The 17,314-nt window shown below is 36.6% G+C and overlaps 3 protein-coding genes across 10 annotated transcripts in view; 2 read left to right on the forward strand and 1 right to left on the reverse strand.

The window, feature by feature from the left end:
• The first annotated feature begins 646 nt into the window (after nt 1–646).
• Nucleotides 647–3,929, forward strand: LOC134529709 (putative nuclease HARBI1). Its single transcript, XM_063364079.1, has 4 exons — nt 647–1,421; nt 1,721–1,777; nt 2,327–2,542; nt 2,690–3,929. Exons 1-4 carry the CDS (start codon nt 1,137–1,139, stop codon nt 3,191–3,193), a joined length of 1,062 nt encoding a protein of 353 aa, XP_063220149.1. The 5' UTR covers nt 647–1,136; the 3' UTR covers nt 3,194–3,929.
• An 18-nt stretch (nt 3,930–3,947) lies between these two features.
• On the reverse strand, nt 3,948–7,807 carry LOC134529710 (uncharacterized). The gene is made up of 2 exons (XM_063364080.1): nt 7,304–7,807; nt 3,948–6,919 (listed from the first exon to the last, which is right to left on the reverse strand). The coding sequence occupies exons 1-2, from the start codon at nt 7,484–7,486 to the stop codon at nt 6,230–6,232; spliced, it is 873 nt and encodes a 290-aa protein (XP_063220150.1). The 5' UTR covers nt 7,487–7,807; the 3' UTR covers nt 3,948–6,229.
• A 127-nt stretch (nt 7,808–7,934) lies between these two features.
• LOC134529720 (probable cytochrome P450 CYP44) overlaps nt 7,935–17,314 on the forward strand; it is a 44,020-nt gene continuing 34,640 nt past the window's right edge. For 2 of the 8 annotated variants that reach the window (XM_063364093.1, XM_063364099.1), the window contains exons 1-3: nt 7,941–8,106; nt 10,253–10,470; nt 13,817–14,045. In XM_063364093.1, the coding sequence (XP_063220163.1) occupies nt 10,278–10,470; nt 13,817–14,045 (422 nt within the window). In that variant the 5' untranslated portion in view covers nt 7,941–8,106; nt 10,253–10,277. Of the gene's footprint in view, nt 8,107–8,136; nt 8,192–10,252; nt 10,471–13,816; nt 14,046–17,314 lie in introns of those variants that run through there. The other 6 variants (XM_063364096.1, XM_063364100.1, XM_063364101.1 and 3 more) reach the window with 5 other exon arrangements.

The following is a 17,314-nucleotide window of genomic DNA, read 5'->3' on the forward strand; positions in this document are numbered from 1 at the left end:
ATGTCGATGGGAATTATGATTCCACCAGCAGAGAATGTGGTGAAATAATTCCGAGAGTTTGTGATGTAAATCCAGTACATAATTCCACTAGTTAGTGTTCAAGAATAGGTTTTAGAATGTCTCTGTCTGAATCAAGCATTCCGCTTGCGAAATTATTCCGACAGCTACAAGAATAGAGCTTCTGCACTTTCTCAATTTTGGAATTAAATAATGCTTCACAGTGCTGAACGAATTTTTTTAATTCGTAATTATGTTCTTGCATTTTTTAAATTTTTATTACTTAATGAATAAATTTATACCTATCACAATAATTTTCGGTACACAATATAATTTATTTTCTGTGATTATTTTAAAGTTTGCGTCATTATTCTTCTACTTTATTTGTGACATCTAATTAGAACATTTCTGAAGCGAATATTTTGCAGTGCATTACCAATCCTTTGGTACAAACCTGCGAGTACCTTTGCACGAAAAATGCTTGAGAGAAATGTACTTATTGGTAACGTAATTTTTGGCGAGATGCCGACCTCCGTAGCGTAGTCGGATGCACACCGGCATTTACTACGAGGGGTTCTGGGTTCGAGTTCCGGGTAAGGCATAGGCGTTTATCTAAATACGGTACATTGATCGATGATATGCAGCCATATGCAGAGATCTCACTTTATCTTTAAGGGTCCCTCAAACGCAAAAAGTGGCCCTAAGTACCGTGCAAGAACCTCCCTTCTACTTCACTTCATCACGGCACCCTAGATTTCAAGTGAAGGAAGCTGTCATACTTTAGGCCGCCCGATCCGAGCCTTAAGGGACCCTAAATTAAGATGGCGGTCATTATTTGAAAAAAATAACTCATTTAATTAAACTTCTACTGTAATATAAAGAGGAATTGGGCTTGCGCTGCTTGTAAATAATGATAATTATTTAAAATGAATGTGTAGGAAGAGTTTTGTTGCATATGCGACTCTTTTAAATATTCTAGTGTTAAAACAACTTATCCCATATCCACCCAGACCATCTTTGTTTACATTTTGAAGTGCTTACTTTATTTACTAGAAAATAGCCGTTTCGTAAGTGATTTCTAAACATTATTGTGTGTTCTTAGAGTAAATAAAGTACTGTGTGAGTTTATATTTGCTCTGATGGATGACCCGAGATTGTTTGACGAAGAATATTTAGATTTTATTCAACGGGTCGAAAATAGAGAAAACCATCATCCCCGACGGTATTTACGTGATGGTCAAAATCCTTGCGAATTCTTCTCCGACATCGAATTCGTCAAACGTTTTCGATTTTCTAAACAGATTGTGATGGACACTATTGTGCCTCTTGTTGCTGCCGACAACAATGATAGGAGAGGATTGCCATTGCCACCAGTTCTTAAAGTTGTAATAGCCTTGCGATTTTATGGCAGCAATAGTTTTCAGGTATGTACATACAACATTATTTTAGTGTGTGTTTAATTGCCCAATTAAATTTTAACTCAATGGGTAATTTGGCGGAGTAGATTTGCTGGATAATAATTATGTATATTAATAAAAGGTAGGTTGTGTCAGCTATTGTAATAATATTTTTAAAAAGTAGTGAAAGATATATTAATTTAATCGATGTGATTTATTAATTCCAAAAAACCTTATTGTTCATCTAGTTTTCCTGAAGCCACTACTTTGTACAATTACTTTTTTTTTATGTACAGTATGAGTAATCTCATGTGTTTCCCTTGCAGAATGTATGTGGTGACCTATGCCATGTCAATCAAGCAACAGTGTCAAGGATTGTAAAGGTAATGCAATGTTAACACATGTAAGATAATTTTATGTGAGTAGTTTAATGAATTTTGGTAAAATTCTAGTTTAACCCCGTTTTCTTTAAAAAAAAAAAAAAAAAAAGATTAAAATGTCAAACAAATGTAATTTAGTGCTATTAAAACTCCTCTATATTTTTCAAAATCCTGACATAAGAAATACCTAATAGTTTCAGAGAAATTACCGTTAATTGTTTACATTAGAAAGCCTAGTTGATTACTGATTTAAACAATATCTTGCTAGACTTAAATAACCATCCTCAGTAGTTTATAGTATATTTAAATTAGCTAACCTAACCTACTAATTGTATTTATAATAAAGCCTACCTAGCCTAGACTGCCATTATCTCTTATTTCAATTTCAAAGCATTTGTAACATATCGTACCTAACCTAAGTTAGTTTCTTACTCAGCCTTTATTTTATTATTTTATTTTTGCAGGGACTTAAGTTTTACCTATATTTAAGTAGTGGAATATATATACCTACTTTTTGAAAAAAAACTGACTAATCTGGTAACTTTGTAATAGGTTGTTTCTGCACAATTGGCCGAGCACCTTTTGGAGTATGTTTATTTTCCTGGACGGCAGCAACTTCAAGAATACCATAGGCAGTTCTATGTAAATGGTGGCTTTCCTGGTGTAACTGGGTGCATAGACTGCACTCACATTGGCATTAGAAGCCCTGGTGGCCAGTTTGCAGAACTCTACCGTAATAGGAAGGGTTACATGTCTCTCAATGTTCAGGTATGTTTTCTGAGATATTTATTATAGTACTGTTATTGAAAAAAGATGGAACGATGATAATAAATATCTATGACAGTTTTTTGAAACTGGTATTTACTTGCAATTTTAACAGTATGCAAATATGGTGTTTGTCCATTTTTTTTATAGGTTGTCTCAGGTCCTAACCTTGAGATTCTTGATATTGTGACAAGGTGGCCTGGCAGTACACATGACTCAAGGATTTTCAGCAACAGCCGGGTGATGACTCGTTTTGAAAATAGAGTTCTGCCAGGAGTACTGCTGGGAGACAATGGCTATCCTCAACTGCATTTTCTTTTTACTCCAATACTGGTGCCAAATACAGTTGAGGAAACTCGCTACAATGTAGCCCACAAGCGGACCCGGAATACAGTAGAAAGACTGTTTGGAGTATGGAAGCGGAGGTTCTCATGCTTGGGACACAAGCTACGCTCAAGTCTCCATACTACCAGCAGGGTCATCGCTGCAGGTGCTGTTTTGCATAATATAGCTGTTGCACGTGGTGAGCCACTGCCACCTCCTCCAGCTGACGAGGAGCACTTCATGCCTGCTGTTCCTGTTGCAAATGCGGCACCACGAAATAATCGTGGAGTTGAAGTGCGTGCAGATTTTATTCAGCGAAACTTTTTCTGAATTTCGTTGATTTATTTTGAGTAGATTGAAAACCCTGTCTTACCACCAATGTTATTTTTTAATCAACATGTAATCACAAAAGCAAACGGCGTAGAATCTATACTAATATTATAAAACTGAAGAGTTTGTTTGTTTGGACGCGCTAATCTCAGGAACCACTGGTCCGAATTGAAAAATTATTTCAGTGTTGGATAGTACATTTATTGAGGAAGGCTATAGGCTATATTATATTATCAATAACATTAGGGATTCTTACTAAAAGTCCAATTTAGAATCAAATGTGTTGGAGGGGGTTAGATACAACATGCAGTACACGTACGAAGTGTGTGTTGACAATGCCGCAGGCGCTAGAAGTTTATTTCCTATTGCATATTAACATTGTTGCCACGCACTAGATGCCTTATCATTCTTAATTTTCCCATACAAGTAAAAAACACCCGTGTGATATTAACAACGAAGCAATCAGTACCGTCATAAGAGTTTTTTAGTATTTAAATACTTTTTATCACTTTAAATCACAAACCTAAACTATTGTTTTTTTTCCTCTCTCTGTGTTTAATTTGATTTTTTTATTAACATTTTTTTTTCAAGTATATACATTTTACAGACTTGAAACTTCACAGTAATGTTCCTTATGTTACGCAGGATGACATTTTCCGAAAATTAGATCCCATGGGTGGTTAAAACCAGGAAACAGTGGGTACTTTGTCTGCATGAGAACAAGATTTTGCATTGTTGATGCCTACTGCATCTCCATGGCAACGGGCATCGCGCGGCAGTGGTGTACCCACAAGGAGGGGCATGTATAATGAGTGGCGCAAGAGTGATCTGCCTGTAGACTGCCGTAGCGAAGTACGGGTACATCAGTTGTACGTTGCGTGCACGAGTCGGGAAACCATCGGTGCTATTCATTTTCTCTCCGGTACATTATACAGCATTGTAATAAATTTTCACTGAATTTTTTTTACAATTACTGTAAATGGGAGCTGTGGCTTAATTTTTTTCCATTAGTATAGCCGTGCGAAGCCGGGTCGGGCAGCTAGTTTTAAACATAATTCCTTAAGTTATTTTTAATATAATGCGTTGTTTGCTTTGTAGTGACATGGTAATAGGCCTCCTGGGGAACTCGCCATGTAAAATAAAGAGTAACGAGTTGAGTGCTGTACCTCCGGATGTTTACCACCCATGGTAGACCTCTAGGGTCTAACACTTGTGGTAGATATCCAAGGTGATTTGGAAACTGGCACAGACAGGTAAGTAGTGCCTTTTTTGTTTCATTTTTGCTACTTATTGTGTATCTATGCTTCTTAAAGGTATTCCTAGAATGAATGTGTTTGTAGCACAAGGAATTTTAACCTTGCTGCATTATACATTCAAAGATGCTTTAAAACATGATCAGTCTTGTTAATTCCTACATTTACACAATAATACCTGAATATGGAAGTTACATGATTATCTTTCGATACTTCTCTGTATTAGCTTATTGTCTCACAAGATATATTCAGGAATTAAAATTTCATTTTAAATCATTCACTTTTACAAAGAGTAATGTGTAGAAAGTAAAATTCTTAAATAAAATTTGGAACTATTATGTATTTTGTTGTTTTTTGTGTTTAAACTTTTAATAAAATTGGAATGAGCTAAAGCCTTTGTTTAGTTATGAAACTGAACATGCAGAATATTTACTGACATTAATGCATACAGTACCATCAAGTAATTCAGCTGATGATAAATTATAAAAAAAATAATAATTTAATTCCTTCTACACATCAGATGAGTTCTTAACCCAGAGTAGAGTATTTTGTTGTGTATTTATAATGTCTAATAAGTTCTCACTAGTATGCATTTAAAATTAACATTTTTCAAAACATTCCATATGCCACATCACAATGTTTTAAATGAAATTTACAGAAAAGTGGCTTCTGGGAAGTAAGACAAGTAATAAGTGAAAGGTTGATTAGGTTACTCATATTATTACATATTAAAGTATTACTTACATATTAAATACTTATTATTAATGTTTCTGACTTAACTTTATAAACCTTTTACATAAGTAGGTATTACCCTTATTTCCCAGAAGCTGCTTCTCTACAAAAATTACCATATTGTGAACCAGTCCTAAATTATGTCATCCAATTTAGCTTCATACTCCTTGTGAACCATTTATGAATCCTAATTCAATGCCCATAAGTTCACCTATGAGTACTACATTTTCTGTATGGCTAGGTTTACTATTCCTTGTAAACTGTGTTATGAATTTTAATAGGATATGTCTTAACTGTATAACCAGTTATTGTGAATAGCTTATTGTTTTACCAGCAACCTTGTTTTACTGTAGAAAAACAATTGTAAGGATGTTTTTGGATATTATGCAGTCATCACTTAGGTAAATTGTTGCAAGGGTGATTTTGACTACACACTAAATGCTACGTAATTGGAGAGAAAGTAAAAACTAAGTTTATTTATGCATAAACAATTTGTATTGATGGTTAGTTATATTTGATTATCTTTATTAAAAATAAGTAGTGTGCTTAGAATATAATTGGAAATCATTTCTGGAATAAAGAATATGACCCAGATTTACCCCAGATTAATATTTAGTAGCAATGATGCTACAAATTGACCTAATTTGGTAAATAAAATGAATTATATAGACACCAAAAATTTCACTTTGTAATAAATAAGAACAATACCCAATTTATAAGGTGTACAGGAGACATTTGCAACCACACATTGCAAGTAGTGTCACAGATAACTTTAATTGAAATAGATCAGTAAGAGAAGCTAAAGGACACTTTTTTACCATTAAAAAATATTGGCATGCACATTTAGCATAATTGGAACAAGACGATACTTACCTGACTGTGCCAGTTTCCAAATCACCTTAGATGTCTACCACGTGTGGTAAACATCTGGAGGTATAACACTCAACTCGTTACTCTTTATTTTAAATGGCGAGTTCCCCAGGAGGCCTATTACCATGTTAATGCGAAGCAAACAATGCAGTATCTTAAAAACAAAAAAAAAAAATTGTTTTTAAAACACTACATCATTTGCTTCCGTGAGGATCTTGATGCGCAGCTTATGTAGCTCGTCAGCGTGTCGCATTTGCTGTGCGTGCAGCTCAGCCCTACGCTGTTCTGCCATGAGCTCAAATTTAATAGCTCGTTTCTCAGCTTCCACTGCTCGAGCCGCTTCTGCCTGCTCGTTTGCAAGGCGCTGCTCTTCTGCCTCTGCCATTGCCTTACTTGCTCTCAACTTAAGCCTGTGCTCAGCCTGTTGCATTGCGAGAACTCTCCGTGCACGCTTGTCGGCTCGCTCAAGGTTTAAAAACCTGCGCTCCACCTCCACATCAATTGCTGGTTTATTTCTAGCACGAAAACCAGAAACAGGTGTTGGTAGAACAATACTATGAGGTTCTTCTTGTGATGCATTCACAAGTAAGCTGCCAGTACTGAGTGCACCAGAGCCAGTATTGTTAGACTGTGGCATCACAATTTCTACAGAAGCTGAAGCTTCTGAAGGAAAAGTCATGTCACAGTCTACAGCATCATCCACACAATGCAACACACCGCCCAATGCTATTTCCAGCTCAGGATCTGTGGGAGGATCTTTAACAAAAGGTCCTCCACCAGTTGCCATTCGCTGTCTTGTGGCAAGAGCAAGGGCTTTCTTCTGCTTGGTCTTGACATTTTCCCAGCATTTCTTCAGCTGGGCACTGGAGCGCTGCAAGTTAAAATTAATTTAGCTGTGATATAATTATTATATGCGAATTACAAATGTAGTGCTAAATGTACACACATTAAGTTAAAAAGATAGTTCTGTCTATAAAGTATAAATCAATGTTTGGTGGTAAGAAAATAATCAAAATTAAAACAACTTGTATTTATTTAGGTGCTCAGCCAGCTGTTGAGTCCATAGTTTGTTCTGCACACCAATAGAGAAAACTACTTATTTTGTATAACAAATAACCTGTCACTGATGGTTAAGAACAATCATTTAGCGATCTTTTTTTTCCTAATATATATCTAAACCAAATTATATTGTAATATATATATAAGAATAACTATCACATGGATTTACTTCAATATGATAATGCAAATAACGTACCTTGATGACATCAGGTTGGGAATTGAACTCGCATTCAATTCGCGCCCAGGCATCTTTCTTGGCAGCCAAGTTGCTGAAGTCTGTCTTCTTACATTCGATGACATGTGCCCAGGAACGAACAAGCCCTAACAAAATGCTTCGTTCGATAGATGAAAATCGCTCGGATTTTTGAGAGGACGTCATGATGTATTCTCAAGGTAGATTTGAATATAAATCTAACAAATACAAACCAACTACAATCAACGTGTTATCAAAAAAGTAAACAAGTCAATCGTGGGTCAGTTCCTATTGGCTGTTAACCATGACGTATTCGTGACGTCACGGAAGTTCGGTTAACTTCGGACACGATCGGCCTCACTCGCAATTTAGTAAGAGGCGAACCTTCACTTTATAAAGTAAAGGAACGGGCTGTACTTCAAGCGACTCTGCACGATACTTAAACTATAAGGACGGCGCCTCCCTTCATGAAGTATCCCTTAAAGTTAAAGTAAAGGATGACCTCTGCATATGGCTGATGATGTCAAAGGCTTCGGATACGAAATTAAATGACCATATGGCCATTGGCGTACCTTTGTAGGCCACCAAAATTTTAAAGTGAAGTGAAGTTTGGCGGGATACATGAGGTCAAAGTTGATCGGAAAAATAAAACGTCTTATTTGTTTATTTTTTTCGTTATGTGTTTTGAGTAGTTATCAGGAGATTTGCTGCGGTGATTACCAGCTTAGTATGTATTTCAGTAATGATCGATCTGCATGTATTTTTACTTAAAGAAAAAGCATTAAACGTGATTATTTGTTTTGTGGGTATGATTGTTTTGTAATATTTTCTCAAGAGAGTTATTTAGTGGGTTTTGATATTGTGGATTCAAAAGTGAAGATTCTAACAAAAGTGTGCAACAATTTTTTTATATTTTATTTTATTTTAATGTAGGCACGTTATGAATAAATTATGTATTGATATGTGCGCACCATGGAACCAAATTTTGACAGAATGAATATATAAAAATTGTCATACAAATTAAAATTTTATATATGTTATTTTCAATTGTATACTTAGTGATTGATGTTGGATACTGGTCCATATTATTAAAAAAAAAAAAAAAAAAATTGTGAATATTAGTTATTGAAATTGTGTTAGATTTTTCAAGTGTCTTTTCAAGTATATTTGTTATAGTGAGGATCAGTTATACCGGTAGGTACTTATTCAAATGTGTTTTAAAAAATGATGAGAATAAATTTTTAGGATGCGCTTGCAGCATGCAACAAAAATTGACAGGACGAAAAAAGGCTAAGACATATAAAAATTATGTATGTGGTTTTAAAATCTTATATTTTTGTGATTGATATTGAATACTGGACCATTTCATTAAAAAAATTTATTTATTGTAAATATTATAGATATAAATTGTTTTTATAAACTTTTTCAGTTGTATTTCTAAATTTGTTTATGTAAGTGAGTTTATGTTCCTCTATGTATAACAATAGCGGCATAAAATTCTAGCATAGTGGATCCCTTAGCTATGGGATAGTTAATATTTTTGCAGCGCGGCTTTTCCGTGAAGTAATAATACAATAAAATACTGTTTTTGGACACCAGAGTTGTTCCTGTATTTACCCTGAAAATAGAATCTTCATATTCCTACTGGTTTCTGAGCAATCACCATTTCTAGCGTACATTACAATACCTGTGCATTGATGCGGTATTACCATTTTTTCACCATTTTCATCTTACATTACGTAGGCTGTGCAGTGATGTGGCTGCCATCATTGTGTTTTAGTACAACAACGTGATTCAGTGGCTTTCTATATATACGTTTGTGTATATTTTGTGTTAGGATTTTGTGATGCAGTGGAAGGTAAATAATTATTTGAAGGAAAAAAAATACACGAGCCCCTACTGTGCATACAAACCCAAGTGTCACTCCCTTTACAGGGAGGGAGGGGGGAATTTATAAAATCTACATGACCTTACTTTGGTGGAAAAGAGGGGGATAAAGCCATTCTCGTGTAATATTTTACTATGAGTCAAAATTTGCCTGCAGGGAAAAATTTAAGACTGAATAATTAGTTTTAAAAAAAATCTTTGCGTTATTATCAAATCATAACTTTTTTTAACGTAACTGAACTTTTTCTAATGGTATTTAACTATTTAATCCTTTTTAGGGAAACTCTAGGTAAAATCTTATTGCATAAGAAGGTTATTGGGTGGAGGGGGTGGGAGGGTCTGAAAAATCTTATGTAATTAATGACTAGCCCCTTGGACTGTGGGTTTTAAAGTCTGAAAATCATATACATAAGTGTTAGGTATCGTATCTTAAGATCAGCAGTTTTTTAAATGTCAAACAATGTTTACCAGTTCCTAATTGCAGTTGATCTTGTATTCAATGTTTTAGTACTTTAAAATATCAATTTTATATTAATGATATTTCTGAACTCTCTAATATTCTCATGTCATTTAAGAAATTTTAATTACTAAACAATTTATTTTATAGTCATTTCCTTTGAATTGGCAATAAGTAGGGTCAGGCATTTTTCGCGAATAAATATGAGCGCCTAATAGACTGCAACATGGTACACCCGCACCAGCTGTTTCTTCCTTGTGATTGGCGGCCGTATGCAAGGGAAGTCGTGGCCTTATCTGACCAAGCCACTCAGGACGAGTTTGCTTTCACACTGATTCACTGTGATTAGTGTTGTAACAGTAGACATGTATGTGAAAGAAACTCGCCCAATCACGAAACACAGACAATGCTACAGTGTTTTGACCTTTAGCAAGTCTCGGAAACTTTTCGCGAAATCTGCAATAAGTGTTGTTAATCATGATTTATTGTTATCAATGGGAGAATGTTCTAAAAACCTGAGTGTTTTAAAATAAAATTTTTAACTTATATGAAACATCAGAAAAGTAATTCCTATAGTTGGTTAGTTTCATTATTTAATTTTGTTCTAGCAGGTGACTGGAAATTCTAAGAAACATGAAAGTTCTTTGGGAAGCAATTATGTGTGCAAAGAAGCAAACTCAAGTTGTTGCAAGAAGGTATTCTGGATTCATGGTGGAGTCGAGTGCCTCAGAGCCTTGCATTGTATGGGACAAAGCAAAACCATTTTCAAACATCCCAGGCCCCCTGAGACTGCCTCTCTGGGGTAACTTGTACTTGTATAAATTTGGTGAGTATTGTCCCTGGTGTTTGTGTTACTGGTACCAACATGTGGTGGACAAACTCTTCCTCCATGGAGGTTTCATTCTGTGGAGCATCAACAGGCAAGCTACGCAAGACAGGGCCAGAGATAGTAGGGGTCAAAACATACACAGCATTTACAATTTAAATTATACTGGATTTAGCAGTTATGTTATTCAGTTATGAGTTATTAGTTGGTACTGTATTGAAGTCAGATACTGTAATTAGTTCAGAATGGGAAATGTACACTTTGAAGTTTTATTTACCTATAGTACCTACAGTGATTAATATATGAGTAGTGTTTAAGGGACTCTACTGTTCTTGTGTGATAACACCAGATAGTTTGGACACTATTTGATATACCTACTGTCAACATTATTATTATTACTTACATATGAATTTGGCTTTGACAATATCTCAGCTTAACGTTGTGGTGATTTGACTAGATAGACTAGTCTGTGAAAATTTATTTTTATTTTTGAATAATCTCTACAAATAACCATTTTTTTAAATATAAATTTACAGAATACCTAGATGTTTTTTAGTTCCTATATATTCTGTCTAATTATTTAGTTTGGACTTTTTTTTAATTTTAAGCAGTCAATACATTAGTGAGTAAAAGATATTGCAGATATGTTTACCTAACAAAAACTTGTAAGAATTTACAAAACCTGTTTTTTAATATCACTATGCACTACCAGTTCGCTTCATTAACTGCCAATAAAAGAAATAAAATCTTAAAACATCACACCATATAATTTTTTCATATTCTACTTGACAAACCAGTTATATAAAATAAACTGTGAAATGTTTTAATACAGATGATCTGCCTTAACTACCTAAGATTTTAAATGAACCTTAAGATACTTACTGCTAACCTGTCTTTCACTGGTGAATCACATACAACCTGTGCTAATCATATTATCAACACAGCCAAGCAGGGATTTTTTTTAATGGTTTGTTTAAACTGTTTGCACCGAATGCTTTTTAGGTTCATCGGACATGGAAAATTAACAATAGTTTGAATATGTTGGAGTACTTTCTGCTGTGACATATCCTAGGTACCTAATTTGGTCCTTTGCCAAGGAGATTTTATTTGGATTGACAGCTAGTCCAGCTGTTTTAAGGCTAGGTGACCTGATGTTCGTCAAAACTCAATCTATAGACAATAATATTGTCCACATAATTAATTACATACTTGATGTTTATGTAATTCAGTATGTCTAAGACTTGGCTCACTGGCTGGTTACCTAAGCCCACACCCATGGTAATTCTGTTATATTGGTACTGCTTCCAGGTGGTAGAAAATGCAGTGTATTTTTGAAAATCGGGATGCAGAAAGCACTGGTGGAAACAAGTATTCAAGTCAATTATGTAAAAAAAAATTCCTTTTACCAAGTGCTGCAAAGTGCTCTCGATCTTGGGTAGTGAGAAGCAGTCATCTACAATCTTTTGATTAAGGGTATTAAAATTGTGTTCAAGCCAGAACTTCTGGCTATCCTTGTTGGGAACTAAAAATGTGCCTGTACAATAATCTGAGACAGAAGGGTTAATAAAATCAGCCTTTAGTATATTTTTATTGATACCTTTCATGATTTGCTTTTTTGGGGGAAAAATGTATAATACTTTGAGAAAATGGAAGTTTAATCTTTCAAATAAAACCTTTACGTCACAACGTCAGCACATCACAACAGATGAGGCGTTTCGAAATATTGTCTGGGTAAGACCGGACAAAGTCTGCTATGTCCTTGGCTTCAGCTCTCTCCGTGATAATGGGGTTGCAGCCATGTCAGTGGATTTCATTGATTCATCATTTAATTTAATTTTGATGGATGGAGCATAACCAAAGTGCAACTTGTGATCAGCAAAGTTCATAATGCAGCGAGTTTTCCTTATAAAGTATAATCCTAAAATTTAACTCTGGGAAAGCTGAGGCACTACAAAGAATTGCTAATGATAATAATAATGATCATATGTAACATCATACTATGACATGAGTTCAAAACCTTGCCATTAACGATGTGTATGTTCACTCGTTGCTCCTCAACAATTTGTTTAGTAAATGCTGTTGCACCGGAGTTGGATCAAAGCAGGAAATAAATTGCCATACAAAGACAAGGGCACAAATTTGAAAATACCACCAAGGTGGCTTTCCTAAACCCTTGACCACGCCGTCCACTACCACCTGCATGTGCAGTCACTTTACGTTTATTTCACAATTAGCCCACTAATGTCCAACTCACCCACAACAGAAACATTTCCATTGAGAAATGTCTTTTGTAAGCATGGTTCAGTTCGAGACTACGTGGCCAAAACAGTAGAAGTTGGCACATGTTCTGTATACCAGAAACCTTGGGTGCATTTGCCTGATTGAGAAGTGGCATGTTGGCGCTTGCCTCGACATGAGGCTCATTTACACTTGGTTGATTGGTTACCCTAGGTGGCACGTGCCCTGATACATGAGCATGAGAGGGGAATAATGCCGATGTGGCTAGACAATGTTAGATTGGGGGGGGGGGGGGGGAAGAGAGAGAGAGAGAGAGAGAGAGAGAATGCCAGGCGATCCTGTGAACCACGCCTTACGAAGGCGGGATGCACAGTGCCGCCATGTGTGTCTGGCATGATGGGAACGGGAGCCCGGATGTAACAAAAGATGCAGCGCCAGCACTGGGCGCTTGAAGTTGTACATGATAATGCAGCATGGGTCAGCATGATGTGCCTGGCCACAGCAGTCTGACCAACTGGTTAACGTTAAAGTTTCAAATATAAGTACTCCATGGGGTACATATATTAAAGGAAATTAAAGATGAGCCTGTTGATGCTCATCAAAAAACATTAATAAATAAAAAGTGTAAAAGTGTCTTTTAGTACCAGGGTACTAGACGACCTCAGATGAAAGCTCATCATTGCTGCAGCCATTATCCTACAACTCCCTGCTGCCTATAGGCTACTACAGAGTGTTGCAGTACCACAAGATGCTAGAAGACTTCAAATGCAAGTGCTTCAGCTGCAACCAAGGTCTGACAACTCCATGTTGCTCACAGTTACTACAGATGTCACAGACCACAAAGTGCTAGAAGACCTCAGGTGCAAGTGCCTTATCTGCAGCCATTGTCTTACAACTCCATGTTGCCCGCAGGCTACTACATAGTGTTGCAGTACCACAAGGCACTATAAGACCTCTGATGGAATCGCCTCAGCCTCAGCCATGGTCTCACATATCCCTGTTCCCCAAAGGGTACCACATAGTGTTGCAGTACCACAGGGTGCTAGAAGAGTTCAGATGCAAGTGCCTTCGCTACAGCAATGGTCTCACAACTCCATGTTGCTCGCAGGCTACTACAGAGTGAGTCAGTACCACAAGGTGCTAGAAGACCTCCGGAGGAAATACGGGCCGCTGGTGAGACAAGACCTGGGCTCCAGCACAGTCATCCACGTGTTTGACCCGGCAGATATCAAGATAGTGTATGGGAATGAAGGGCGACTCCCATATGTGGCTCCGCTGCAGGAGACAACCCAACTGTACAGGCAGCAGCGAGACATGTCTCTTGGTCTAGGCAATATGTAAGTTGCTATCAGTGGCATAGGGGCGTGTTCTGTTTGGTTGTATTGTGGCATTGAACTACTCATTATACATTGCACATCAATTTGCTGGAATAAAAGGCACAATTATCCAAATTCAGCCCTTGCTATGTATGATAAGTAAAAGAAAAAACTCTGGAAACAGTAAATAAATCTTAAATGATAAGTAAAAATGTAGTGTTACTCCTCCACAATCATGCTAGCAAATTAGGCTTGTGCCTATATCTGTTTATTTGTTTGACTCTAATACAAATAGCAAATCATTGTTAAATATGAATATCAAATTCCAATATTAAAAATGGGATTAGGTATCCCACTCAATATTTTTTTTTTTTTCACATCATGTAAGGAATACATATTAAAATAAAAAAAGTAAATCTATAGTGTAGTGGCTTCTGGGAAATAAGACAAATAATGCTGTTGTGAAAGGTAAATTAGGGTAAGACACCTTCAATAATTGTACATAAAATTTGTAATTTTTGTGAAAAAATTAAAAATTTTAGGAAAAACCAAACTAACAATTTCAGTGTTTATTCACCTTATTTCCCATATCAAGCTATGATACATATGTATCCAGAAAATTTTCCCGAACTGCAAAATACCATAAAATCTCATCCATTTCACAAAAAATTTGAAAATTTTTTTAAATTCCTTAATTTGCATAATTCATGGTTATTCATCTGTTCCCATTGTTAACTGCAGCCAAGTAAACTGTTTTTTAGCTCAGCAATGTTACACACATTTTCTGCTAATTTTCTCCGGAATCCAGAACCATCATTTACATTATTTTATTTTGTTTTTAAGTCGATAACATCTGTTTTGTCATTGATACATACAGCAAATCAGATTTTATTGTGTCGCATGGTTGATCATTTATTTATCCTCATTTATCATTTATCATTGATTTATATGCCTTAGCAAATATCGTGTTCATTTAATTTAATGGGCTTTGCAAAGGAGTGTGTTTTTTGCAGAATCCATGGTTGTTGACATTTATTTTTTTTCCCCACTGCAGGTACATTTAAGGAAACAAAAACAAGTGATAATTTTTTTCAATTTTGAAATGTCACCAATAATCAGTGTTTTCAACTGTCCACACAATATTTTCAGCTACCCTTTTGCGAGGCATTAGTGAAATAATTTTGAATACTTGTTGCATGTTTTAAACGCTATTATGGTTTATGTTATTGATAATACAGTTGTGTTAAAATATCTAAACTGGGTATTTATGTCACAAAAATGACCGAACCTCAACAGTGAACATGGCGTAAGACAAACTCATGTGGTAAGATAATAAATATTTGGTATTTCAAAGTGTTAGTATTCAAAGTCAAATTGAATAAGAATAATAAACTATTTGTATTGGAAATCTTAAATTTGAAATATTCGCACAGGCTTTATGCACATACATACAGTAAATTTTTGGGAATGCTGCTTCTGCTGCTGCTGTTGATCTTATTACCAATCTTATTTCCGATCAGTATCATTCGCAACTATAACTGTACCATGTGCCTGGAAGAGAGTACATTTATTTCTGTAGGTTTCATAGCAGCTCCTAAAACCTGGTGGTATCATTTGCAGATAGAACTGCACCATGTGCCTGAAAGAGTACACGTGGATTTCTTTAGGATTCACAGCTACTCCTATGACCTGGCATATGGATTCATGTGGGTTCTATAACTGTCCCTATGACATGGCAGTATCACTGCCGCTAGAACAGCTCCAAATGCACAAAAATTGTAAATAGATTTCTGTAGGCTCCACAGCTGTTCCTATGACCTGGCAGTATCACTCGCAGCTAGAAGTGCACCATGTGCCTGAAAAAGAGAATATGATTTCTGTAGATTTTACAGCAATGCTTATAACCTGGCAGTATCACTCGCAGCTAGAACTGCTCCATATTTCTTTAGGCTTCACAGATGCTCCTATGACCTGGTGGTATCACTCGCAGCTAGAACTGCAACCGGTGCCTGGAAAAGAGTATATGGTCTTCTGTGGGTGCCACAACTGATCATATGATTTAGTGGTATCACTCGCAGCTAGTACTGTTCCATGTGCATGAAAGAGAAATTGGTCTTCCGTGGTTTCCCAGCTGTTCCTAAGAGCTGGTGGTATTACTTGAAGCCAGAAGTACATCCAGTGCCTGGAAAAAAATATTATGGTCTTCCGTGAGCTCAACAGCTGATCCTATGAACTGGTGCTATCACTTACAGCTAAAACTGTACCTGGTGACTGGAAAAGATATTATGTTCTTCTGTTAGCTGTAGCACTGGAGGCTAGAACTGCACCTGGTGCCTGTAATCAAGCATATGGTCTTCTGTGGGCTCCATAGCTGTGTCTATGACCTGGCATTATCACTTGCAGCTAGACATAATCCATTGGAAGAGATCACATGGAGTTCTGTAGGCTTTAAGGCTGATTCTGTAACATGGTGGTATTTGTCTCAGCTAGAACTGCTCCATGTGTATGCAAGAGAAAATGGTCTACTGTGGGTTACACAGCTGCTCCTAAGATCTGGTGGTATTACTTGCAGCTAGAACTACACCAGTTTTCCAATGACCTGGTGGTATCACTGGCAGCTAGGTCTGCATTTGGTGCCTAGAAGAGAGCATATGGTTTTCTGAGGGTTTCACAGCTGTTCCTATGGCTTGGTGGATTGCTGGCATTTAGAACTACATATGGTGCCTGGAAGAGAGTATATGGTTTCTGAGGGCTCCATAGCTGCTCCTATGGCCTGGTGGATCACTGGCAGCTAGGACTGCATTTGGTGCCTGGAAGAGAGCATATAGTCTTCTGAGAGCTTCACAGCCATTTCTAAGACCTGATGGTATCACTGGCAGGTAGAACTACATCTGGTTCCTGGAAGAGAGCATATGATCCTCTGAGCCTCCACAGCTGTTCCTATGGCCTGGTGGATCACTGACAGTTAGAACTACATCTGGTGCCTGGAAGAGAGCATATGGATTCTGAGGGTTTCACAGCTGTTCTTATGACTTGGTGGTATCACTGGAAATTAGAACTCATCTGTTGCTTGTAAAGAGAGTATATCGTCTTCTGTTGGCTCCACAATTGTTCCTATGACCTGGTGGTATCACTGGCAGGTAGAACTACAACTGGTGCCTAGAAGAGAGCATATGGTCTTCTGTGGGCTCCACAGCTTTTTCTATGAGTTGGTGGTATCACTGGCATCTAGAACTTTACCCGGTGCCTGGATTAGACTAAATTGTCTTCTGTGAGCTCCACAGCTTCTC

Source organism: Bacillus rossius, chromosome 2 (genome assembly GCF_032445375.1).
Source record: "Bacillus rossius redtenbacheri isolate Brsri chromosome 2, Brsri_v3, whole genome shotgun sequence".
Taxonomy (NCBI): domain Eukaryota; kingdom Metazoa; phylum Arthropoda; class Insecta; order Phasmatodea; family Bacillidae; genus Bacillus; species Bacillus rossius.

Bases quoted from the DNA above. Each gene is read 5' to 3' on its own strand.
- LOC134529710 (XM_063364080.1), bottom strand. From the start codon at position 7,486: ATGACGTCCTCTCAAAAATCCGAGCGATTTTCATCTATCGAACGAAGC. The intron at 6,920-7,303 runs GTACGTTATTTG...TTTAACTTGCAG, and splicing joins CCCAACCTGATGTCATCAAG to CGCTCCAGTGCCCAGCTGAA.
- LOC134529709 (XM_063364079.1), top strand. From the start codon at position 1,137: ATGGATGACCCGAGATTGTTTGACGAAGAATATTTAGATTTTATTCAA. The intron at 1,422-1,720 runs GTATGTACATAC...TTTCCCTTGCAG, and splicing joins ATGGCAGCAATAGTTTTCAG to AATGTATGTGGTGACCTATG. The intron at 2,543-2,689 runs GTATGTTTTCTG...TTTTTTTTATAG, and splicing joins ACATGTCTCTCAATGTTCAG to GTTGTCTCAGGTCCTAACCT.